Genomic DNA, 27,953 nt, shown 5'->3' on the forward strand with positions numbered 1-27,953 from the left:
TGAGAAGTATCCATTCATGCTCTTAGTTCTGTCTTACTTTTTTCCTAGTGCTTCCTTTTAATCCTTATTATTGGATCTACATTAAAATCACTTTTAGTAAACTGCCTTGTACTGAACCTTCCTGAAATTCTTTCCGTAACAAAGCAAAGAATCTGGCTTTACTTGAGTGAGGGTCCCTAAAAGTCCAAGAAATGGGCAAATTAAATGAATAGACAGTTAACTAAAACAGGAGTGGAAATGGCCAGCAACTATTTCTTTTAATATTCCTAGTCATCAGAGAAATGCAAGCTCAAACTACTTTGAGCTACTACCCAGTCAGAGGACTATCATCCAAGTGTGATAACAAATGTTATGGATGATGTGCCGAGAAAGGAACTCTTATTCACTGTTGGTGGGGGTGGAAATTAATATGGCTATTATGGAAATCATTTTAGAGATTTCTCAAAAATTAAAACTAGAGCTACTATGTGACCCAGCTATTTCACTTCTGGGCATATTGATAGATAATTACATGTCCACATGGTTGGGCTTGCCTAACTATTTCCGGTTCAGAATAGCCATCTCCAGGTCAGACATCTCTCGGGACCAGGACTCTGTGGCCTTACGTGGTTGTGTAAAGCTCGAGCGCAGCCATGTAATCTACATGCATGCGTGGAGTACCCACAGGAGTTCCTGTACGCATGTGCGGCCCAACCTTTAAAAAGCCGGTGTCATCTTGCCTGAGTCTCTTTCTCTCTTCCCCCCCCTTATCTCCTCACCCATGTGTGTTTCACACAGGCCTGTCACCTCTATCCTCTTTAATAAAACTCTTCTGTTGTCTTGTCATGTTCGGGACGTGTTCCTAGCGCCGCTTAAATACTAACATTGGTGCTGTGTGGAAACGGGCGCTTCTGGGTGCTCTGCGCCTGGAAACCCAGGAACCGGGATCAAAACTACACTACACACACAGGAACTCTGCTCCGTTCGCGACAGATCACTCTCCATTAGCCTGGTCGCACAAATCCACATGCAACACCACTACTGATTGGTGAGTTTTCCCCTTTTCTTTACTGGCTACCCTGGCCCCCATTGTGGGCCCGGATTTCCAGTCACCTCCCACGTCTGCAGCTTGAGATTTCGTGAAGGGACCACCACCGTCAGGTGCGTCCTGGGGGCTGTGTGAAGCCGGCACGTTCTTCGAGCCCGACGGAGCGGCTGGGCATTGAGGGCTCCCTGGGAGCCCTTGCCTCACACAGTGGTGGGCCCCTGCTTATCGGCTGACGACCTGATAAGGCGGCTTGTGCCCGAGATCCACTAGACCTCTTAGCTCCGGATCATGTTTATTTTTCATTTTTGTCTATCCGCTGCAGACATGGGAAATAAGGCTTCCAACTCGATCAGCCCTACTTACAGATTCCTAAGCTTATCTGTCTCTGTACTGAGAGATGGCCCAAGCATGCTTTAAAAACCAACAAAAAATCCCGATATTTTACGGGAGTTATCTAATTCTGGCCAGCGAACAGGCAAATGGAAAGAGTTGCTCTTTATCTTAGCTTTCTTCTCAATAGCTCTAGAAAGGTAATCATGGCTTGTGATTCTTCCACCAACCAGCACGCACCTCCAGCTGGCCGCCGCGGGTGGTGGTCAGCCATGAGAAGCGCAGCTTTCCACTATTGATACCGCCACGATTTTTTTACAGTGAGTCTGCTGTTCTAATGGCTGAAATCTGAGCTATATGTTTGCGACGGACAATCCCGGGGGTTGTCCAGGCTGTGCTGGCAAGGCAGGCACATTTTTGCTCCGAGCAAAAATGGCGTCTGGGGTCTACCGGGTGGACCCACAGCAGCACAGTCGCAGCTCCTCCCATCCCTTGACGAAAGGGAGGGATTTGAGCTGATCTTAGACCTTACTTCATTTTCAGGATGCCTGAGTTGAAGTCTGATCCCGGTTTGTTATTTTAATTTTCTTTATTTTCCACTCAGTTACAGCCATGAGACAGAGGGCAGATACTGCCCACTTTCATTGGCGGATGGGGCAGGTACCAGTAAATCTGGCCGCTTAACAGCTTTCCGGTACCGGTAAACCTGACCACATAACAGTGTGGCAGGTACTTCAGCCAGCAAAAGGGAAAATAAGAGTTGCTTCATCTCCAAGCTTTCTGCTAAAGCTCTAAACCCTTTCTTTCCTTTCCCACTAAGGTGTCTGCCACTTGTAACCTTTTCTGTCTGACTTTCGCACCGGGTGGGCGGGATCAAATTCTTGGGCTTGGGCGGTTTCTAAGACTTGCCCTAACTCACCTTAACTCCACCCACTCATTCTCAAACTGCCTTGAGAACCACAGACGGGTCTAAAAGCAGCTGAGATCTAAACAATTAAGTTTACAATAATCGGGATGGCTCCTAAGCCAGAAAAATCAGCTTATAGCCTCAGGCAAGTCTTCCAAAGGATCAGTTTACAGTCTGCCTACTGGCAGATCTTCCAAAAGCTGTCCTTAAGCCACCAATCATCAGAGAAAATTCAGGATACAGAGTAGAATCCATCTCTTGTTCCCGGCTAAAGTTAAGTATCTGGAGAACAAGGCTCCTGACCCCACGGGCAAAAGAGTCATCTGTGGCATTTAAGGTATGCCAGGAAAGAAAAGCCTGAAAACAAAATTGCCAAATGCTGGCACTCGCTGACTCCCAAAAGCTGTTGGGTCCCTGTTTTAAATGAAAAAGGCCACAGGCTAGCGAATGCCCTGCCCATCAACAGCCTTGTCCTTGTGCTGCCTAGAAAGACAACCAGTCAGCTGACTGCCCCCAGGCACCAAGATGCATGGGTACATCAAGCTAAGACCTCCAGCAAAAGTAGGCTTGGCTACAGACACAGCAGTGAACCCAGAACTCAGCAGGGAAGCGATCAGTTTCATTCCTTCTGGACACCATAGCCATTGACTCAGTCCTGGGAGTTTTAGGATGTCACTCCTCCTTTCTATTGTCGGGAACAGAGGACAGCCTTACTTACCTCACCAGATTTAATTGGACTTTCAGAGTTACTTAGTGAGAAGGATTTCCAACTAAGATAAGAGCTCATTGTCTCATTTCAAAGTTACCGCCTGTGTTTCTCATGTGCATAAAGACAGGGCCATGATCTTTGCCTTGTACCTAATTTAAAAAAAAGTTCTCTTCCACTCTCAAGCTCCAGAGGACACCAGGATCCACTGCCTTGTCACCAATTCCAGAGGAATAAGGTATCACCCCTTTCCCAACTAGGGCCACATAGAGCCGGAAGCAAAAGGGACCATCAAAATATCCAGGCGGTAAGGATATAACAATCTATCACTGTACTCAACAACTGATCACCTGTGTATCCCAAATGCTAAACTAACAAAGCAAGCAGGTGCCTTAAATAAACCACCTCAAATAAGGCTTGTCTCAGGTAAAAATTTAAGCAGAGTACTAAAACATCACAGCCACCTTTTTAACATGTCTCCATCCAGACAGGCCAGATCTACCTCAGATAAATGTCAACTCCAAAAACAAAACAATAATGAGTCTTTTGTCTAAGCTTTTTATGTCACCAGTGTTTTGTCAGATAGAAGGTTCCCAGCCACACCATGGAGCATGGACAGCTGCAGGACTTCATCCCAGGACTTCAGGCAGCTTCCCCATCTCCCCCCAAGAACCAATCAACATCCACCATTCAGCCTGAAGCAGTCTTTGAGAGAAATGGCGTCCCATACCCATCTATTCACATTTTTTTCTTTTTTAAAACATGAGAGTCGGGGAATGATAGATAATTACATGTCCACATGGTTGGGCTTGCCCAGCGGACCGCCTAACTATTTCTGGTTCAAAATAGCCATCTCCAAGTCAGACATCTTGCAGGACCAGGACTCTGTGGCTTTACGTGGTTGTGTAAAGCGCGCGCGCAGTCATGTAATCTACGTGCATGCGTGGAGTACCCACAGGAGTTCCTGTACGCATGTGCGGCCCAACCTTTAAAAAGCCGGTGCCATCTTGCATGAGTCTCTCTCCCCCCACTTATCTCCTCACCCACGTGTGTTTCACACAGGCCTGTCACCTCTATCCTCTTTAATAAAACTCTTCTGTTGTCTTGTGTTCGGGACGTGTTCCTAGCGCCGCTTAAATACTAACACATATACCCAGAGAACTCAATATCCTACCACAGAGATATTTTAACAACAATATGTATTGTTGCTTTATTTACTATAACAAATAATTGGAATCAGCCTAGTTGTCCAACAACAGAGGAATTAATAATAAAGATGTGTTATATATATTTATAGAGAGAGATAAAGTAAAATGAAATTATAAAATTTGCAGGAAGATGGATGGACTTAGAATGTATAATATTAAGTGAGGTTGAACAAGCTCAGAAAGAAAAAAACCCACATATTCTTTCTCATATGTAGAACTTAACCAGTATTATATGGACATATGTAAACAAACATACATGTGGGTTCAGTATAACAAATAGTAAAGAGAACAAGAAAGGCTAAATATCATGGAATGAGGAAAGACTGGATGCAAGTAATAGATACAAGTTATGAAAGAGTATTTAAAGCTTATTGCTTTTTTCTAGTTCTAATGCTGCCATGAATTGTTCAGGTTTGGTGGTGAATAAGTACCTAAAAATATGTATACATAAATAATGCAAGTGTAAAATCCAATGTGAGGCTCTACAGTTTCAGAATGCCTTTTCTAACTGGATAGAAGTCCACTGAGACATATAAACTTTGGGTCTGGTTTATTTTGGTGTATAATGCTTATTTTATTTGACAGTTTTTAATAATAAAGTTTATAAATTCAAAAAATAGAAAGCTCTAGAGAGCTTGCCTTTATAGGCCATTACAAGTTTTTAATGTGGTTCTTCTGGTTGTGTGCAGAAGAGTGAGGTAGTATCTCAACCCTGGTACCCCAGACAGCTTCGGAGAAGGAGTCATCACCATTGTTTTTTGAGTGAGTGATTTACTTCTCAAAGGATGGTCATTCTTGTTTGCAGACTGCCTCAGTTTCCAATATAGGATAATGGCTCCTATACAAGGTATGGGGTGAGTTTCAATAATAGATGCTGGTGAGATTTACTGTTCCTGGAATCTAAGATGAGTAAAAATTTAGGACAGCAACTTAAGGACCTTCAAGTGCCTTGCCAGGACTGAGCCACGGGGTTTTGTAAAAAGCTTATCAGCAAACATACAAATCTAATGACCTGATGGTTGGGTCCACACATGAGAAGGATTTGGCATTTGACTTTCCAGCATTGAATGCATTTTCAGATTTGTGTGTTATCTCAAAGTGCTTGTAGAAGCCAGGAAACTAGAAAGGGGCCTTTGGAGGGGGGAGGGGAAAAGAAAGATCTTAAGGGAGGAGATGTAGTAGAACGAGAGAGAGTGTTATGAAGAAAGAAACGGGACTAATGGGGGATAGGCAAAGTAGAGGAATGAGAAGGTAATAAGGGAAAGAAGTTGGGGGGAGATTAAGCAATGCTGTCAATATTTGAAAACCTATAGAGAAACCCACTATTTCACAAACTTATATATTGTTTAAATTGAGTTACCATACATGATGTTTCTCCTAGAAGCTACAAGTGACTATATTAAAAAGTTGGTGGTTAGTGGGATCCAAGAGGCTTTCCAAATAATACAGATTTTTTTTCCCATTGATTTCCTTTGCAGTCAGAACTTCCTGGTAAGATTCTATTGAAGAAAATACCAAATCTTCTAGTCAGAGAGAAATCAAGCTAGAAGTGACCTAGGAGCTTCTGCCAAGCTAGCTGTCTTTCAGGGGACCAGAAAGTGCTGTGCAAATACTTGGGGAGAAAGGGCAACATTTTACTCAGTTATGAATGCTGGGAGCTAAAAAATTGGCTGTTCTGGCAAGATATGACAGGTGACTTGCATGCTACTGGGGTAATTAACCTTTATAATGAATTTGAAGCCTGTTCCACACGAGGAAATTTTTGGTACTGTAAATCTTGCCAAAAACCCAAACTTGTGGACCTATAAGCCCTAGGGGTAAACCTTCCAGTATTATTCTGCTAAATGGACATAGTATCAATCTGATTTCCAAAAGCTAAATGGACATAGTATCAATCTGATTTCCAAAAGCATACATCTATATCCATAAATAGTGCAGCTCTCAGTCCTTATCAAAGAAGCATCTGAGACTTCTCGTCCTTATCAAAGAAGCATACAGAGACCCCCAACTGTTGAAGGTACAGAGAACAAGTCTGTGTGGAGAGATCTGCCATAAATGAATGTTGCACCTCTCTCCCCCAGAATTTCATACAGTATATTTTATTACATTCTTACTCTTCCCAGATTCTCCCCGACTTCTACCCCCTCACAACTTCATGTTTTTTCTTTCTCTTAAAAACAACTGAAACAAAAATCAAAAGATAAAAGTCATTATAAAACATGGAGTTCTATATGTGTGGGCAACTGTTCCTGAGCATGGGCCTGCCCTAGAATAAGGTTGAAACATCTTGTATCACTTCATCGAAGAAAATGGATTTTCCCTTTTCCAGAAGAGGGTGGAAATATCTTAAGATCCAGAGGTCAGGAAGGACTTAGGGAAAACTGTTCTCTGGACATGACAGCTTTCTTGCCCCCAGGAACACACCAGCACCTGTAATTACCTATATAAGATCAAGCCAATCAACATTCCAGCATAAATATGAGAGGAACACAGAAGTACCTACCCTTAAATGAAAAGCTATTGATGGCTGATGGCTCCTAGGGGAGGTAGAAACAATTTTCTTTAGGGGTGCAGTCTTTGGTAGACTGACAGTACCAGTGGGTAGTGCTACGTTTATGAGTTTATGAGCAGCGCTAATTGAACTCAGTGAGTTATTTTAAAAACAGGGCATAAAGTTGGAAGGGGACACTTAGGGAAGGGAAACTCAGAAGGAGTTGGAAGGGAGGAGCTGGGGATGTGTAAATATGATCAGAATATATTGCATACATATAACAGTCTCAGCGAATTAAGAAATATGTTGTATTTTAAAACACTGATGTCAAAACACCTCTGTTATACTTTTTTTTAAAATGACCTAATACGTTCAATGAGTGTTGTTGGCTTTCACACTCATTAGCTGTCAATAGCTTCTCAGACAGGGATGTGACCCTCATGAGCCCCTTCCTCATTAATAATGGGATATTGATGGATGCCACTTTGTATAGGTCCTGTACAGGTAACTATAGATAGCATTTCACACAACTCCTCTTTCTCTGACTTTTATATTATTTCTACTTCTTCCTCAGTGTTCCCTGAAATCTGGCATGTGTGTGTGTGTGTGTGTGTGTGTGTGTGTGTGTGTGTGTATGATACAGATGTTTAGAGCTGAACTGTTCAATAGTCTTAACCCTTGAATTATTTGGAGGGACCCTTCCAGTGGTACAGGGTTTTCCTGTCAGCCAGTTTCCCTTAATTTAATTGTTCTTTATAGGTTGAAGTTTTATATTGGTATTAATGCTCAGAGTCTCTTTTAAGCATGTTCTGGTTCATGAATGCACCCTTTTGAAGTGTAACCACCAGACATGCACATAGAATCTACATGCCTTCTGATAGGCCCAGGAAGCAAAGCCATTAAAGATATATGATTTGAGATTAACTTATAATTATATATATTTTTTAAAAAACTCAAATCATTTTTTTCCTTGTGGACTTGCAGACTGGTCTAACTACATGTGGCAACTTAAAACATCCAATGATTAAATTAATTTTACCATCACAGACTTCTTTAATGTTTGGTGTCCTTCAAGAGTCCTCTAGCATCACAGATAAGATGCTGGAAGCCATCTTGCATCCATAATCTTAGCAAGGCATTTAGTGAGAGCTGGCAGGCTGCTTCAGTTGGGTCAGTTGCTAGACTACATCCCCCTCTAGTGGTCAAAGTTCAATTGCAAGACAGGAATTTTGGCATATCAGAAGTAGGTGACTAGACAGCTTAGCTTCCCTAGTGCAGAAAACTTTGCCTTGATTATTTTCGGCTCAATGGCTGACCCATTCCCCACTGAGCTATAGATCCTGACACAGCCCCACTGTGTTAGCTTTCTACTCTCTCTCCATCTTAGACTCATTTTTTGAGACTTGGAATCTCAAGCTGCTTCTCCTTTTATTTTTGTTAAGGAGTTGTAGATATTTTCCCCCTTGGGAATATTTCCTTGCTTCTATTTTATTCATTATTATTGAATATAGACACAGAAGATCTTAAAATATGGAGATATGATCTAGAATTCCTATTGAAGAAAGTCAAGGCAATAATCTACATGAGGTGAATGTAGTTCAAGGCAGGAGCACTGACCTTCAGGCCAACCACAATCTAAAAGAGCATCCCTGCAGCTTGTTGGCTGTGGTGTTAGTCAAGTGACTTTACTTTTCCGAGTTTACTCACAGGCTAAGAGTAACCCTGCAGAGTTGTGGTGGCTCATAAACGAAGTAATGCAAGCCACACAAAAATGCTCACACTCAGTTCCTTAGGTAGACGGTCCCTTTCTCCTTGCCAGATAACTTCCTGGGCATGGCATGGGATATATTCTTCACTCTTAGCCAAACTCTATTCATTGCACATTGTGCTCAACTGTGCATTGTCATTATCTCTAAGGACTGATTTTACAGGTGTGAGGAACTAATGGGTGAAGTTCAGTCTAGTCCGGATCTTTCCCAAGTTCCCTATCCCCAAGATATTCACCAATGCCTTTGATCAGACAGCTTTGGGAAGAACAAGATATATTCAGATGCATTTATTTAACAAACAGGCTAGCCAAGCGTCATGGTAGTCTTAAAAGAGTTTGAAATCTTGACTTTCAGCAAGGCCCATATTTTCTAATGCGGACAGGAACCTGGCGTTCCCTGTAGAAGAGGTGAAGAAAACAAATAATGGTCAGCTTGAACATTATTGGCACAAATAAGTGACGATGGGAGAATGACAATGAAACTTAAAAAATAGTTTCCCCCCTTTAAAAAGAGAGGCTTATGTTTTGTTCCCAGTTTTCTCTTTTTCCAGTTCATTCATTCACTCACTTATTCACTGAGTATTTGTTGCTTTCTGTTGTATTTACATGGGATACAACGGAATAGTAAACATTTCTATCATTACTATTTACAGATCTAGTGGGGTGTTACTGGGAACCTTTGAAATTAATCTCAAATTCAACACTGTTTCTTTTACTACAGGTGTTGCAAACTTACTGACAATATGGAAATCTTAGACTGGAGTGCAACAATTTTTCTCTATTATTGGAGAAGATGTGATACTCATCTATTTTCACATGTACATTTTCTGGAAGCATTGTTTCTTCCCTTTAACATTAACATTAACTTATAATAATGCCTATTTCAAAGTCACATACATAAGTCTGTTATCCACAGCTGTGCTGTTTACTTTGGTTCACTCTGCTCACTAGCCACATTGGGTTACTTACACTTAAAAGTTTAACAACATTAACACTTCAGTTTCTCAGTATACTAACTGTGACTAGCACATATGGCCAATGGCTCTGTAGTGGCCTGCACAGACAGAAAACACTTCTAGCACCACAGAAAGTTCTGTCAGTCACTGCTTTCCTATAGAAAATAATTGTTAACAGCTTCTCTGACAAAGCATAGAAGACATATAATGTCCTGAGTTAACATGCCTGGCAGGCGCCTGATACACATGGGACCTATCATAGGAAAGGCCTGTTTGGTGCTTTTCTGAGCGTCTCAAATCCCAGTAGTTAGACTCAGAGCCTGGTTCTAGTAATAGTTACCACACAGGTCACTTTTGTGTAACTTCAAAAAAAAACATGACATTTTTAATTAAAATATAATTACATCACTTTTCTTCTCCCCTTTCTTTCTCTAACCTCTCTCGGGTTCCCTCTGTCCAAATCCTCATTACCCATTCACTTTCAAATTGATAGCCTCTTTTTCTTTATGTGTGTATGTGTGTGTGTGTGTGTGTGTGTGTGTGTGTGTGTACAAATAAACAGATACAACCTGCTGAGTCCATTTTTGCTGTTTGTATGTGTGACTTTTAATGGGCAATAGAAACCTCAGAACATCTCTTACATTTGAGAAAGACAAACCTATCTTGAGACATAAATATTATTTCAGAGCACAGGAGAAAACATTGCACTTTTAGGCAGTGGAATGTGCCTCTTACATTTACACGTATTTGAAAGAATACAAAGAGCTAATTGCAACCGTAGGTTTAAAGGTCAAAGGAGAGCGTGTTCAGCATTTTGCTCATATTTTCCGAATGCTTTGTTCTAAATAGAGGCCTTCAGACTTTAGAGCTTACACTGGGAGATTTCACAAGTCTCAAGGGTGTTATGGGGCTTTCCTCCTCCCTGTGGATGGAAATAATGATGCTTGACCTCAATGTCAACAACATAGGTCATGAGAAAATTAACAAGTGGTTTCAAATGTATTCAATCTACAAGTTTCCTCTGTTCCTCCCCAAACGCCTGAGCCAGGACTTCAGCCTGTAGCCCAGGCTGACAGGTGAAAGAACACACCGGTTTAGAACTCAGTTTTTTTTTCTGTCTTGGGCTGCAGTGTGGGGGTAGCAGGCATGTGCTATCATGCCTGGCATATTTTACACACTTGGCAGCACACTCACCATAAAGCTGTACGCCTAGTGTTTGGGGTCTAAAATGTCTACAGTCCTGGATAAACTCTGAGACTTTTCTGAACTCTTTTAGAGCCATCCCAGAAGAGAGTTTGCATTATAGGGGGGAGATTCAAGCGGAGGAATAGTGACAACATAGTCACAGCCTGAGCTGAAGTCTTTAACATGGAGTCGATTCTAGAAAATCTAAGTGGTTCCTGTCCCGTGGGGGATCCCTGTTGTTTGGTTGAAACTCATTCTCATTCCACCACATATAAGAAGCTCTTACACATGCTCATGAGGTTGTTGTTGTTTGTTTTGTTTGTTTCTGTCACAAGCACATGGGAAACTAGCAAAATGACTGGCACATGGTGACTGCACGGTCATAGTGCAAGAGAAACACCGATAGGTCTGTTTGTCCCAGTGTCCTGAGTGACTCCTGTTCCCCAACTTTAAATACATCAGAAAATTAAACTACACTGAGCCTGGATTTCATTTCCATGATTAAAATGTTATAAAATATATTTCTGTTCATTAAAACCTATATAACTCACATTTGCTAATTTGGGGGACCATCAGAAAATGCCATTTTAGCAATGTCGAGAATTATTTTTTCAGATTAAAGGTATTTTGTATGTATAGGCTTTTTGAAAATCTAGACTATAAACTATATTGCTAAGAAAATTAGGGCTTTATCATCTAAGTGATTTTAAATCATATTATCTACCAAATTTATGAAAAGAAAGGTTTATTTATTGACCTAGGTTCCAATAGGATAACATATGTGGAATTCTAATGGTAAATAAGTTAAAATAAGTACTTATAAATTGGATTTTATCCTCACCTGTTTTCAGAACACAGGCTGCATTCATTGGGGTATGTAATTCCATCCATCCCACACACAGGGTCATAATTCCTGGGACATCCTATAACTCCATAAATGCAATTAGCCTAAATACAGAATTAAGAACAGTCATTTTCTATATTTTTTCAATGTTTGATCTTACAATAAAGTATTTAAGTTTTTTTTTAAACTTAAATTAATTTTATTCAATTAGGATAATGACCCTGGATGTTGTAAAAGAAAACAATATAACAACAACCTAAGAAATCTGCCCTGGAATCAGAAAATCGGATTTAAAGTCAAGTTAGGTCCATCTCCTAGTTATATATCATCATCAGTCTACTAATTCCGCCCTTGATCTCACTCGCTTCATCTGCAAACTGGGGAAACATCAGTTCCCAACTTACATCACGATGCTATGGTAAGGTTTGGTAAGAAGAAGAAAATGCTCAAGCTCCCATTTCCTGGTGTGCTGGCATCCTGAAGGCCAGCTGCTAACAGGATAGTCTTCCCTGCTGATTATTATTAAACACCTTTCATGGGGCACTGTCCTATTTTTATGCATCATTCTATTGGAAAAAGTCTCACTCCATAATCAAAATCACTGTCAATTATCCATTCATTGATCTACCCAATAACTGTCTTGTAATGTTATCATTCCACTCTTCCATGATGGAAGAGTCACAAAGTGATGAATTGAGGTAAAGTCACATAGCTAATGACTCTTAGACCCTGAATTCCAGTTCCTGGGTGTTGCATCATCACCCCTCCGTTCCAGGATGTCCACGACCAGCTCTGTTTTGCTGGCACTCATTCATTCCTCATGGATCAATACGTGGGCGACGTTCCTTCCACCTCTCTAACAGCTTGCATAGGAAATTAGAGAATTAAGAAATAATAGCTGGGCAGTGGTGGCACACGCCTGTAATCCCAGCACTGGAGAGGCAGAGGCAGGTGGATCCCTGTGAGTTCAAGGACAGCCTGGTCTACAAAGCGAGCTCCAGGACAGCTTCCAAAGCTACAGAGAAACCCAGTCTCGAAAAACAAAAAACCAAAAAATTTATAAAAGAAACAAGAAATTATGCAATTCTCTTTACCTTTTTGCCCTTTAAGTCGGCTGTAGTGTTACCTAGAAAACATAAATTAGACATGTCAACCAGGATCTAAATAAAGAAGCCAGATCTATTCTTATTTACAAAAGACTGCAGCTTTGGCAGAAACTTCTCTGCTTTCACTATCCACTTCCCACCTCTGATTTCCACAGACTTCCAAGGACACTGGATAGGTATTCTCCACTCCCTGCCTGCTGAGATCTTAAAAAGAATTAAGTAAAATTTTGACTGTTACTGAGCATTTCAATTTGGCAGTTCAGAAAATCTAATCCACTTCCTTGAGAATAGAAATTATGTACTCAGAGTTTGAGACATGTAGGCACTAATTATTCAGACACCTTCTGGATGTCCATCAGTGTTCTTCTTGCATCCCGTAGAATTTTCATCTCAGTCAGTGAACTAGAAATATCTGTACCTCAGGGTGTGGGTGGCAGTCTGGGAAATAGCCTTGGGGTCTTGGAATGAAAGTTCCTTTTGTAAATAGTGTTAAAAATGGGGCTTTCCTGCCAGCTCACCATCAGTGCCCAAAGAACTTTTTCCCACAGGTACATTACACTGACTGACTAAAGTCCATGTTGTCTTTTGGGTATTTACGTAGTTCAGAAAAGATTCCATTCTTCAGAAAACAAGTCTTGCTGACATCAAAGCATACGATACATTTGCTCATATGTAACAACAATGAAAGAAAATTGAATTTGAAAGAGAGCAAGGAGGTAGGTTTGGAAGGAGAAAAGGGAAGGGGGAAATGATGTAATTATGTTATACTCTCAAAAAGTATTTTTTGTTTTTTTGTTTTTTGTTTTGTTTTTAAAGCAGATGGCAAGTGTGAATATAGATGAGTTTACCAGGGAAAAGAATCTAATCTGATAGACCCCAAAGGAGAAATGTTCCTAAAACTTAATTTTTAATCAATGATCTCTGAAGAAATGAAAAAGAACAGGGGAATTCATCAGAGAAGATGCGGCTGCTGGGGTCCGTTTGGATCCAGAATGTAAACGAGTCTAAAAATTGATGAGCAGGAGCTTATTACAGGCATACAGTTATATTAATTATTAGGCTTGAGGTGGGACAAAGGGCCCCTTTCTTCTATAAATATTTATCTAAAACAATAAGCAATGGCCTCCCCTTTCTTAGCACAGCACAGATGTGGCTCTCTCATCAAAGTTCTGCCTGAGCAGCAGGAGGGGAAAATGTTCATCAATGCCAGTTACAAAAGCCAAACTCATCTCAACCAGAATCACCTCCCAACAGTCTCATGGTAAGTTTGAGCATTCCTTCACTGGTTCAAACAGGATGTTTTCTTTCTAAACATCCTACAGATCAAACATCAAACTTTTAATCACTCAAAATATGACTTTTATGCAAACTAAATGGCAGTCATTGTTACCCATTTTATGCAAGCTCATAAGAATTTCAGTTTTGTAAGTTGGTCTTATATAGTCTAGTAGCCATTTCTAGAGTTAGAAGGGTATTTTAGATTGAAACCCTTTCTTCTCTCTCACATTCCTAATGGAGTAGCAGCCTTGTTTTAGAGCAGGCCATGACTATCTCTGGGCACATCTTACCAGAGATGCTTTCCTCATTTATGTTAGAAATGACTTCTTTCTGTAATTCACACCAGAAATAATTCTTCTTGGTATTCACTCCATTGATTTCATTTCAATTAACTGGCACCAGTGATCTAACACTAGACTATCTAAATTTCTAGGAGATATATTCAGTAAAGTTGTTTTGGTTTGGTTTTTTTTTACATTAATTTTTGAAGAATATGCAAACACACCTACCTGCTAAACTGAGCAGGACCAAGGCACCAAGAAAGATAATTGCCACCTTCATGGCTGCAGATCCAGGCGCAAAGGTCAGGAGGTCTGCACTGTACTTCTCAGAAACTGAGGAGTGGTCTTATAGACAGATGGCAGCACAGGCCCCACCCACTGTGCTGTATAATATGTATCCTTGGTTATTGATTGACTCTGTGAGCCTGTCAGGCTGGGGAAATGTTATCTGAGTAGTAAACATCTGAGTAGGAAAGGCTGGAACCAAATTCTCCAGGGAAAGCTAGTTAGCTTGATTCCTGACATCCTTTCAGGTTTTGAAAAATGCTCCCTGCTTCCCTGAGCCTGGTTTTCCTATCTGCAGGTGAGATCAAAAGTCCTGTCTCCTCTGTAGTTCTGAATGAATGAGGGATGAGCAAAAGTGGAGAGCTCAAAGGCACTCTCCATTCTTTTCTTTCCATTCTTCCATTCCTGTTTTTTTTGTTTTTCCCCATTTCTCTCTTTAGTCTCCTTAATGCTTGACAGGCTGACAGCAGGGTGGGGTAAAAGATAAAGAGAACTCAGTTCCCTGTCTTCTGGTCTCCTCAGTTCCCTGTCTTTGGGCTGTGTGTGCTTACCAGAGTAGCTGCATGCCTCTAGAAAACTGATTCACTTTCTTATTGTCTCAATTTATGCATTTGAAAATTGATGTAACAGTAATAAGTAACTCACAGGATTGATCCCTCATTAACTGATACGTACTGAGTACCATGCACGGTGGTACTTCTCTATTTCCTTTAAAGTTCCTGCTAGTCTTGTGACTAGAGATACTCATTACTTTATTTCAGGCTATCTTTTTCAGGATGTTTGTATAGCAAACAGTCTTGACATATGAAGTAATGTCTTCCTTTGTTATGAAAGGTAAGTTTTTTCTTTTACTGTCTAGAATAATAAAGAACATATTTCAGAGCAGCACTAAGGTGGAGTTATTGCTCCTTAAAATGACTTATTATTTTTTCTTTAAGTTAGGTGTCCTTTACTCACAGCACAGGACACTTTCTGCAGAGATGTCATATGGTCTGCCTTACATCATCTTTGGGAAATTGGACTTTGTTACAAATACTGACACATTAGCTATTATTACAAAATAATTAAGTCATTTGCCTGACCTTGGTGCCTGGCTTATTTCAACATCCCCAAATGGTTACTGGCTAATGTTTCAGCTAACCAGTAGGGTAAATTCTCAGACCTTCTTCAAGTCTTCAGAATTGTTAAACACTACCCATCTTTTGGTGTATATCACTGGATACAAATGACACAGAACTCTGCATCTCATGGAGCGTCCATACATTTTAGTTGAGGGAGAGAGACAATAGGCAATAATAAAAGGTTATAAAAATAAGATTATGACAAATTTATGGAGAGGAGTAAGGAGATGTTAATGGAAAGTGGGGATACTCATGACAAAGTGGTAAGAAAAGGCATTGATGACCAAGTGGCATCCAAACAGAAGGAAGTAAGGAACTGAACTATAGGTAAAGATATGAATATCCATCCCAGGCAGAGAGAAAGTTCAGGGTAGGCTCTGAGGCAAGAACCAGTTGATGTGTTCACCATCATTGAGCATGACAACCCACTTTGAGGGAAATGAGAGAGATATGTGGGGCATGATACTAAGAAAACAGTAAGATCCTGAGTCATGAAGGGGCATGCAGGACATTGTGAGGGTATTGATTTTTATGAATGGGAAAATTTGGGGATATGAAGTTTGATATCTTTCTCAGGACATCCTATAGGCACCTCAAATGTAGCATGTCCTGTGCTATTATTTTAAACACTTAGAATTTTTCTTCATTTTCCTCACTGTTTCTTTTTTATTTCAAATTGATTACTCAAACAAATCCTTACTGTTCATCTTGATGATTCCTTTACCAATTGCCAAAAAAAGTCTGCGATTTTTTTTCTCACCATTCTCTCTCTGTGTGTGTGTCTGTCTCTCTTTCTCTCTCTCTTGGTTTAATGACCAAAACTTATACACACTTCCAACCATGTCTACTATTGCATCTTAGATGACATTACCATATCCACTTTGGCTTGCCCCCAATTAATTCCTCTAGGTGTTTTCTCGTGTCTTCTTTCTTCAACGCTCTGTCCATGCAACAGTTTCCGTGGAATGCAACTATGACCATACTTCTTTCCAGTTTTTCATTCTTCAAGATCCTTGGAATGGACTTAGATTTCTTTCTACTTCTCTTGCTTTACCTCTGGATGGCATCCTTCTTAATATTCCCAGCCATGTTGGTCATTTCTGTGTTCTCCCTGGATGAAAAGTGAAACATAAACGCCTTCATTCAAACTTTAAGATGTGTTAATGAATATTTTCTCATGAAATGTTCCCTTTTCTCTTTTCCTGAATCCTCCTTAACCTTACCCTTCTTTTACATTAATGGTCATGGTATTCTTCATGTCACTTAAAATAATTTTAATTCTATGGGCTTGAGAGGTGAATTTAAGAATTTAAGAGTACTTGCTGCTCTTCCAAAGGGCCTAGATTAGATTCCCAGAACCCATATTGCTCCACATAAACATCAGTAACCAGTTTTAGTGAACCTGAAGACTTCTAGTCTTGCATGCCTCAGGAATGCATGTGGTATACAGACATGCATGCAGACAGAAAAAATTCACACATGTAACAACTTAAAAATAATTTAAAATCTATATCTCCTTATATGACTGCTAGAAAATATGTTTTGCTTTTAGGGGAGAAATATGGTTGTTTTGGCTTAGCACCTAGCAAAGTACCTGCAAAATGTTGGGCATTAAATAAATATTTGCTAGCAAAGTACCTGCAAAATGTTGGGCATTAAATAAATATTTGCTGAAAATATGCATTCAGTAAAATGTAAGTATTCTGATTTTTTCCAAAGACCAAAGTTTATGTCTTGTTCATTCATTGTTTTCAGTCTTTTCCACATGGTGTTCCATTCTTGGTTCATTTGGCAGTTTATTCATTAAAGTCTTGATAGAATAAAATGTTTTCTTCTGCCTGTAAACTCTCATTTGCATGTTTAGGACATGGATGAGTTTTCTGCCACTGTGAAGTATTTGAATCAGTAAAATTCTTGTCTTTCATCTCTTGTAGTGCCATATTGCTAGCAAGAAAGTTTCAATAGCCACTGTTAAGGAGAGTTCACCCTCCAGAGAAGGATTATTTCTTTTGATCCAACAAAGTAAGGGAAGGTCTATAGTGTGGGGAAGGGAGTCCTCTAGGATCTTGTCCTAGGCATCCTTTAAGTAATACTAGCAGTAGTAACAGCATTCTGATTTAGGCTTGCTAATTCTAGAGTCTTGACAGTGATTTTAACACTCTTTGAATCCAAAGCAATATATATATTATATTTTATATATTGTATATAATTATATAATATTATGATGGATTGATAGGTAAAATCATGAAGAAAGAAAAATCAATTTCATTATGACTTTGTATTTTGATTCTATACTGACTCATAACTCACCAGTCCCCACCTGTGCCTTGGAAAACACTTCACTGCAGTAATTCCCAAGTAATCTTGTGATTCCAAATGGTACAATATGGGACACAGTTCTGGTTAGAAATTGGCCACAAAATTGGGACGGGAATGGCCTTTTAGTGGCATCATGTGGAAGGCTGTGAAGAAAGTCTGCACAGAAGTCAAGGCAGGCCTGGTTTCAAGACTAAGTCTACTGTTTTACCTGTGGGGTGACACTCTTCCCTCAGGGACAAAAACATACATCAAAATGTATATATTTGGTAGGAGAGTAGACTTAGAATGTGTACATAAGTATTGCGTAATGATATTTATTCTGAAATTACAATTGCTGACTGGTAGTAATATGATCCTTCTTCCATGAGTTGGAGCAATGTATTTCGTCATCCTATGCTCATTGTCTGGACAGAGTAACAGTTGTTTATCTTGGAGGATTGTACAGGCTTTGACTGGAACAACCCCAATTGATATTCTTGTGTTCAATCTTGATCATGTTTAGAATGCTTACATTGTCTAGCCTTGTAGAAATCTCTTCCCCTTTCTTACCTCTTGGTGTACATTGGGAACTCAAATATGACATGACCTATTCCCCACTGATGCAAGGACTGATTATGTACATAAACAGAGAATGATAACAACACTTAGGAGAACTGTTTAATGGATGCTGATAACACTTGCTGGAATGAGAATGTTGGGAAGGTACCTGTTGAGTTTCACACCCTGTACAAAGGTTTCCCATGTAAGGAAAAGAGAGACATCAAGCCTAAGGTGTTTGATCTCACATTTGATGATGCCCTTGACATATCCAAGTCTTTTTCATGCTTGTTTTTTGAAACAGGTTCTCCTGTAACACAACTTAGTTTTTTTTTTTTATTCAAGGAACTTTATAACTGTTTAGACTCTCTCTCTCTCTCTCTCTCTCTCTCTCTCTCTCTCTCTCTCTCACACACACACACACACACACACACACACACACACACACGCACACGCACATGCACATGCACACAGAGAGAGAGACACACACACACACACAGAGGAATGAATGTTCATGCATATACCTGTAGAGTTCAGAGGCGAACTTCAGGTGCCCTGCTCTATCAGTTTCTGCCCTGCAGTTTCACTCTTTACATCTAGGCTGGTTGACCAGTAAACCCCAGCAATTGTCCTATCTCTGCCCACACCCCCATACCCCCCAACCCTGTAACAGTAGTGCTGGATGTAATGAACTTGTGTAATCACACTCAACTTTTTATGTGAGTTCAGGAGATCTTATCTAAGGTATCATATTTATGAGGTGAGCTCTCCTGCCCTTTGAAACATATTCCCCACCTCATCATTTTTATTAAATGTACTTGGTTTTGTCTCCCTCCATGTTCTGGAACTAGCCCCAGAGATTTTTAATAGGCCTGTCTTCTAAATCTTAGAAGGATATCTGGGCAGTTGATTGGATCAGTAATTTTTTTTTTTTACTTCCTTGTCTCTCATAGCACTTTATAAAGTTATTACTTTGTGATATTTATATCCACTGCCTTATTCTCATCATCCTTCCAAATATAACTATGACTGCTGAAAATTCAACCACTCTGTGGTACTTCACTTCCATATGTTAATCACTATGACACTTTTATTCCCATGTTATGGGGAAGGAAACAGAGGCACAAAGATTTCAATTATCTCATTTCTGGCCACAGAGATCAAGCTGAACTTACATAAAATTGAACTTAATGACATTATTAGAATACTGACTGAGATTTCAGGAACCAAATTTCCTAATCTTTTATTGTCATTGACAATATACCTGATTAAAAAAAGTTACTTTTACTTGTATGAGTGCTTTGACTGCATATATATGTATATATGTCTGTTATACTTAAAGTCCAGAAGAGGGAGTCAGATCCCCTGGGACTGGAGTTAAAAAAAAAAAAAGCTCTGAACTACTTTGTGGATGCTAGGGATAGAACCAGGGTCCTCTGCAAGAGTAGAAAGTATTCTTAATGACTGAGGCATCTCTCCAACCCCAACATGTTCTATGTTTTATAAGTTCACATTATTCTATCACCCCCAGTTTCCTGGTTATATCTATTTTAAGCACCTTCGAATGAGATGCTTAAATTTTCACAGGCTCCATGACAGTTTTTGATATTGAGTCATGTTTACCAATATTTTCACTTATTCTTAGTTTTTTGATAAATGAAAATATTGCTAAACAGCTTACCCATCATGAAGGAAATCAATTAATTATAGTGACTGATATCAATAAAAGTTACAATGGAACTTTTTAAACATGGATTTGGGATCATTTTTTAATGACTAAAATCACAACTTTTCTCCAAATGCAATGCAATGTTACTCTTGGTAGAATCCATTTGGTCATATATGTGTGTGCGGTGACGTTATGTTCCCCAAAATATTGTGCACCCTAATAAACTTATCTGGGTTCAGAGATTAGAACAGCCACTAGATACAGAGGCCAGAAAATGGTGGTACACACACCTTTAATCCTAGCATTCCAGAGGCAGAGATCTGCCTGGATCTCTGTGAGTTCAAAGCCACACTGGAAACAGCCAGGCATGGTGACTCACACCTTTAATCCCAGGAAGTGATGTCAGAAAGCAGAAAGGTATATAAGGCATGAAAACCAGGAACTAGAGCTGGTTAAGCTTTTAGGCTTTTGAGCAATAGTTCAGCTGAGATTCATTCTGGAGGAGGTCATGAATCTCCAGAATCTTCTCTTCTGAATGGCACAGGTGGAAGTCACCTGCATCAGACACAAAACACCTGTGATAGCTTTCCAGCCAGCTTTTCGCTGTAGAGCCCCAGTCCCTCATTCCAGATGCTCTGTTCCCTCATGGATCCTCTTCAGCAATGATTAACTAAGTTCAAAGCAGGAAGAAGGGGGAAGCATTCCAATTGTGAAATACAAATGCCTATTAGAAAGAAAGGAATTCATATGCTATCTAGATGCCAAAAAAAATCAGAAGTTAAAGATTATAATGTATATCTAAGGGCAAAGATCAACTACTAAGTTACTAAATTTTAAATAAGAAAACACAGGAGGGGCAGGGAGCAAGTACAGCTAGAGCGTAAATATGAGAAGGAGGAGATCCCCTTCAGGCCCTGGCACTCCTGACCAACCTCTTGCACTTTACCAATGAATCCCAGGATCTTTCTCGCACCCTTGATGCACAGTATGTGTTTCCAGACTCTACCTGGCCTTGCTCTACTGTGAGCATTTTTACTAAGTGTCCCGAAATCACTTCACTGGTACCTAAAGCAAGTTTGTCTAACCTTACTGTCAACTCTTCTTTTCTGGACATCCCCATTTCCTTTGAAAGCATCATTTAAAAATGACCCCCATGGAGTCACCCTTCCTCCCAGGCCTTTCAAGGACTTTTTACAAAACCAGTCATTGCTTTTCAAATGTATGTTTTGTCTCCGTCCTTCTGGTTCCTCTTCTATCACTGTGCCCTGTTCCAGGATTATCCCTGCAAATGAGTTAGGATGGTCTCTCTGATAGACGAGAGGCTGTAGTTCTAATGGCCTATGGAGACAGAGGACCTTAGTATGTGTCTTGCTCCTGCTAATCATTGTTCTGCCTCTTTTCTCTCAAAGGGCCTCTTCTTACAATAAACAAATTAACCCAGCCAGCGAAGAACCACTTTCCAAAATTTTGACTAGTTATATTTTTATTGGCAATTCCCCAGTTCAGACCACTATCAACTGATCTACATTTTGCCATTAAAAGCAGATGTTTTATTTCAGAATAATTTAAAGTTTACAGAAAAAAATATATCACAGAGCAATTAATTGTGGATATGATGTGTTTCTGTGAGTTCTCTGATGGACAGTAACCTAGAATTTTAAGCTGAATAAAACATTTCCTTCCCTAAATTTCTTGTTGCTGGGATATTTTATCACACCATTGGACATGGAACTAGGATACCTATCAACACACATATTTTCTATGGCATCATATATATAGGCCAGATTTCATTAGGCTCAAGCTCCTGTAACTGTGCCCTGTTTAAATTCTCACCTTATATCATCTTATGAAATTTCAAGATGGTTTTCTTGCTCTATTCTCATTGATGAAGTGCCTCCTTCCTGGTCCACTACCATTCCTGTTTCCTTCCTCCTCTGCCTGCTTCTTTAACCCCATCTTCTCAGCTGCACTGTTAGTCTTCCTCCTCCTCCTCCTCCTCCTCCTCCTTCTCCTCCTTCTGTTTGTTTTTCAAGACAGGTTTTTGTGTGTGTGTGTGTGTAGTTTTGGTGCCTGTCCTGGATCTCACTCTATAGACCTGGCTGGCCTTGAATTCACTGAGATCTGCCTGGCTCTGCTTCCCAAGTGCTGGGATTAAAGGTGCATGTGCCACCGCCACCTGGCTGCACTGTTATTCTAGGCCAGCTATAATATTACTTACTCATATTGTATACCATAAATTAAGCAAATATTACCTATCTAGCACCTTGTGCATGTATCACATTTAATTTCCTCCTGTCAACAAATCTGTAGAGTAGAATTAATTATAGACAATAAAACTCAGGTTCAAAGAGGTTAATAAGTTACAGAATGTCATAGAAATGGAGTTTGAGCTTAGTTCTGATTATGTAAAATTCACATTCGATGTCTATGATTTGGTTCCCTCTGCATATCACTTTCTGAATGACATCGAAGAAATTTCTATTTATATTCCCAGTATGGTTTCCAAAGAGCTTTCCTGGGCTCCACACTAACATTTCTCAGAATCTCATGATACTCAGGCAAACTGTGTTTTACTGTTGAGTTCCTTCTGGCAAGATGGATTGTTTTCATAACTCACCTCACTACTAGTACAACTGTATCTTGAAGCAGCTCTTTCTAGGACAAACCCTGACTTTTCCCCATCACTCTCATGCTTTCCTGTTATGTAAAAAGGGTATCCTGAAGCCTATATCCTGAAAGGGCTAGGTGCTCCCAGTGAGCCTCCAAACTCTCTTAGAGAAGGATAATCACATTGGCTGCATTTAGGATCTGAGTGTAAGGGTCAGACCAGCCTATTATTGCTTTTTCTGTTTCTATGGAAATCTTAGTAATTTTTGTTTCATGGTGCTGGCATTACCATCTGGTTCTGTTCTATTCTCCCATTTTGATTTTTAAATCTTTTAAGGATGAAGCAGTTTTCAAACCTACCAATGCCTCCATTGTATTGGTAAGGTCCTGAGGTGCCTGGAATGCCTCCCCTTCCACACTTTCTTGTGGGTGAATTTCAGTGCACATATGCTCTACTGGTAGCTTGAATCTACTAGCAGGGTCTGGGTTTTAGAAATAGGTGTGTTGATGTCTGTGTCAGGCATCATTTGCATCAACTTTAACACCATCCTCTAAGAAGGAAATCTATCTTTTCTGAACTCCAAGACCCTCATCTCTACAAAGATAAAATAACATGAGTACATACCTTGCAGGGATGTTGTGAGGATTTAAGGAGATAATTCTGGTAAATGTTTAGAAATATATCTATTAAAGCCAAAATTCATCGTTCTGGTCATTATCATTTTTATTATTGTTACGTACCATATGCTTAGATTATACTACCCATTCAAAAAGGTGGGTGTTTTTTGTATCAAAGTACTCTTAAAGAATATGAGTTCAACAAGATGATATACATAATCAAGACCAACTGAATGAAATACCATGTTGTACTGTGGTATTCCTTTGCCCAAAGTCTGTCCTTTGGAACACTCACCATTATGTTATCGGTGGTGCTAACGTTTGTTCATAGGTATGTGAATGTGGTCTGTGACTCTCTCTTTGTTGTGCCCAAGTTTTGAGATCACCAGAGACATGAACTCACTGAAATATAAAAGCAAGATTTACTGAAGCAGTTCAAGCCATGGCAGGGATGTCGTCAAGCACACCAACACAGCACAGGCTAGAGGAGGTGCCCCTCCCTAAGGATGCACAGTTTTTAAAGGCAAAAACCACAAAGTTACTATATCAGGGGATTTCAGTATGGGTACAATCCTGACTAGCTCATGCCTAGGAACTTTTCAGAATTCTGCTGTTATCTCATGTCCAGTTTAACCCTGGTCATTTGGTAAGCCCTTTTTCCTGAGCTGTCTCTGGGTTGGGACATTGTGTGGTTAATCAGTCGTCACCAGATGGCCAGATGGCCATGCCTGACATCCTGACTTTGTACTTTCTGGTTCCTGGAATTTATGTCAACAGTTCTGAGAATTCAAAACTCAGGCCTGTTTCAAACTGGGGTTAGGGGCTTGCTTAAAATGAAGGTGCTTTGGTTCTTCACTTTTTTTTTTTTTTTTTTTTTTGCTTTTCAAGACAGGGTTTCTCTTCGTAGCTTTGCACCTTTCCTGGATCTTGCGCTGTAAACCAGGCTGGCCTCAAACTCACAAAGATCTGCCTGCCTCTGCCTCCCGAGAGCTGGGATTAAAGGTGTGCGCCACTACGGCCGAGCTGGTTCTTCACTCTTACTAGTGCTAATTTCTAAGTTCCTGTCCAAGACACACACACACACACACACACACACACACACACACACACACCATACATACACACACGCCCCATACACACACACACACACACACACACACACACACACACACACTATATATATATAATAGTCTTTCAAAATATTCCCCACAATTACAGTATCTTGAAGTTTTGGAACTATGATTTACAGATGAGAGAATGCAAAAGGAAACTGAGTACTATTACAGCCCGTGTTCATTAGAATGCCTGCTTATTTATCAAGGTCTTGGCATGACAGAATGATTCTGATGGTATCCACACTGTCAACGATGTGGAGGCACTGTAAAACAGGTCCACCAAGAACTACAGCCGATTTGACCACTCTCTGCACCAGCATCCCTCACTCCCACATATCACTAAACTCAGTAAGAATGCTACCAGACTTTCTGGTTTGCTTCAGATAATGTCTCTTTTTCATGGGCTTATCATTCCAGAAATAGAGCAAAGTCTAAAGCAAGACAAACACACCAGAAAGAACTCACCAATTTTCCATTTCAAACTGTTCCTTTTCAACTTTAAGCTTTATAATCAAATATTTTCTCCCAACTACAAGACAACTACTTTATAATAGTCTTTGCTTTGTAGACAAACTGTAGTGTAATCTCAAATTTAGCCACAAGAGAGCAAACAAGTACTACAAATTTGAAAGTAATTCCTGTACAGTTTCAAATTTCAGAAATTCTAAGGATGTCCCATGGTTTGGACTTCTACTTTTTCCTCCATTCCCACTTAAAAACAAAACAAAACAATAAAAATAAGGTCTCATGTAACCTAGGCTGGCCTAAAACTCAGTCTGTATGTGTGGATGACCTTGAACCTTTGATCTTCTTGCCTTTGTCTCCTGGCTGCTGAGAATACAGACACACACACCAAACATGCTTTATGTGGCATTGGGGACCTCTGTCCTTAATAATTAAGAACCAAAAACAGGGAACTTGAGGGAAAAAAGACCTCCGTCAATGTTTGAGAGGTCTCAAGAAGCTGGAGTAGTGTGATGCAAATATCATGCTTGCCAGGAGCCCCCTGCAACTCTCCAGGGCCCAGTCTTGATCATCAAAACCACAGTGAGTGTAAACATTTAAGAAAAAGGAAATGGTTCCTAGCCAAGACACTGAAACCAGCCTGCGCTTTGGCCCAATGCAGTCTGAACTGTTGAAGGTCACTGAGTGTGGTCACATTCAGTTTGCTGCCTACTGGGAGGGAACATAGCTCCCTCGTATAGTACTAGACAGGGCCAAGGCCAAAGCCTAAGGCAAAAAGGAGAAGTCACAGTTAGATTTTTCCAGGTTATGGTTTAGAATACAAAAGTATAAAACAAAGACATGAGCACTCTGGCCTTGCCCCACACACCAGAAAGGATCACATAAAAGAAGTATAGGGTAGGTTTGGGAGTACCTGTTTCTGGAGAGCCAGTTATCGTGAGCTGCTTGCATGGACAATGCATGAGCATGATGCCTTTCTGGACACAGGCAAGTCTAACTACCTTTTGTTTCTAAAAGAGTTTCTTTTCCCATTCAAAACCCCACGTCAGGTCTTCCCAGATCAAATACCAATCCCATTCAGTTAGTCATAGTTTAGAATATTAGTGTCACACTTCCCAAAAATTTCATCAGACACACGTAGTGCTTATTTGATTTAACATGAATATGTGTAGCATGTGTTTGATTTCTGTGCTGGGCACGTGTTGTGAAAGAGAATAACAATACAAAGAATAGAAAATCAAGAGACCCTAGCCCACCCATTTTTGTTATTAATCTGCTGAATTACTTCAGCTTACTTTCTAATATAAGCCATTGAAAATTCTAGGTTTTCTGTTCTGTCTTCTCACCCAAATCTTTAAACTCAAGAACCACTTGAAGCCATGCAGCCTTGACTGAAAACATCCAGTCAGCTGCAGCACTTTACCTCCTGTTCTGCTCTTCCCTCAGTTTTGCTTTGGTTCTCTCAGTTCATCTATTTTTCTCTCTGCCTTTGCTTTCCAGGCCTGCATTCTATCGCTGTTTCCAGGTAACGTATTGGAAAGCCACTGGCAGTAAGCCTGAGGTAGCATGGCACAATTTGCCTAAACAGAATTAAAGCCACATGACTGCCTTTGTACCGGAGATACTGAGAACCTTTAACTGCTCAGTCCATGTGGGTGGTGTCTCATCAGTTTCAATCTGGTGCTGAAGTCCTGGAGAGTTGCTGGTGCAGCAGATGACAATTGAAATTCAGATATCAGCCCACCAGAAGAGGAACTCTCTGATGAGCTGTCATTGCTCAAGCAAGGCTTGTGAGAATAAACACTCTAGAATGTATTTTGCTTCTGTTGAGTCCCTGCATGCTTGTTGCTACTATGTATATGATATGAGGAGTCTTTCATACTGCCTGTATTGTAGTGTGTTTATCTCTTGAATACATCCCATCTTTTGGGCATATTCACATCTGTGGATTATAAGGAAGATGCTCTATAATTTTGACACAGTCAGGGTGTATTGAGTTTCACAAGAAGCTGTATTATATCACAGCTCAGGTTGGCATAGGAAAATAGTTGAATCTCCCCAGCCGCCAAGATAACTACTAGCTGATTTAAAGCTTCAAAGTAGATTTAGATTAGGCCAGGTGCCTTGCTAGTGGGTTTTAAAATAAACTATTCCTAGGAAAAGCAGTCCAGTTCACAAAGATATAGTAGCCAGCTGTCTGGGTTGTTGATCCAAGGTTAAAGGTACAAAGCAATTTAAATACTATTCCAGTCTTTCTTGCTAAGTCTGGCTGATAACATATGATAGCAATTAACTTTGCACAAATTCCTAACTTCAGTTTTCTGATATGGGCATGTAACCTCAAAACTCAAAGTTCAGCCAACTAATTTCTTTCTTTTTTTTTTTTCTTTTAATGTTGGGGCCTGAAATTTCATGGGTGAAAAAGAGTTACAAGTTTCCTTTTTTATGGTCTAAAGTTACACGCAAAACAGAAAAATATATTTCAGGATTTAAAATGCTTTTAGTGCCACTGTGCCTTGGAATGTGTCAAGTGGGCTTATTTAAGGTAAACCTGAGTTCCAACCAGAGCATAAACCCTTCCAGTTCTAGAAAGCCTGGCATTCCTGTTAATCACAAAATGTTAGTTTAAAATATTCGTTACACTAAAAAAATATAGGATATAAGCACAAATTCCTTATTTTTTTTGACTCCTCAATAGTTTGGCTTTATAACTCTTTTAATCCTTTATAAGACTATCTCTTTAGGTAGATAACTTAATGACCTGTTCTTTTGTTGCAGCTGCAGCTGCACTTTACAGACCTACCAATTAAGAAGTTTAAGAAGTTGAGATTTATTACAAGTGTGTTGTGAGGATGACTCTATCTTATCAAAAGAAATATTACCTTCAAATATAACTCCTATATTCAACATGAAAGAGTCTGTTGGATATCTATCTATCTGTCTGTCTGTCTGTCTGTCTGTCTGTCTATCTATCTATCTATCTATCCATATATATATATATGTGTGTGTATAAAGAACAAAGAGATTTAGAGCAAACATGAGAGAATAAAGAAAAGTAACCACCAAGGAAACAGATGAAAATGTGTATTATTCGTAATCCCTCAGACAGAAGAAAGTCTTAGTTTTGAGC

General features: G+C 39.9%; 1 protein-coding gene across 1 annotated transcript; it reads right to left on the bottom strand.

Annotated features, from left to right (window-relative positions):
* Window positions 1-8,788: 8,788 nt before the first annotated feature.
* Window positions 8,789-14,367, bottom strand: Spink1 (serine peptidase inhibitor Kazal type 1). The gene is made up of 4 exons (XM_036204340.1): window positions 14,316-14,367; window positions 12,517-12,548; window positions 11,420-11,526; window positions 8,789-8,834 (listed from the first exon to the last, which is right to left on the bottom strand). Exons 1-4 carry the CDS (start codon window positions 14,365-14,367, stop codon window positions 8,789-8,791), a joined length of 237 nt encoding a protein of 78 aa, XP_036060233.1.
* Between the last annotated feature and the right edge of the window lie 13,586 nt (window positions 14,368-27,953).

This window comes from Onychomys torridus, chromosome 13 (assembly GCF_903995425.1).
Source record: "Onychomys torridus chromosome 13, mOncTor1.1, whole genome shotgun sequence".
Lineage (NCBI taxonomy): Eukaryota > Metazoa > Chordata > Mammalia > Rodentia > Cricetidae > Onychomys > Onychomys torridus.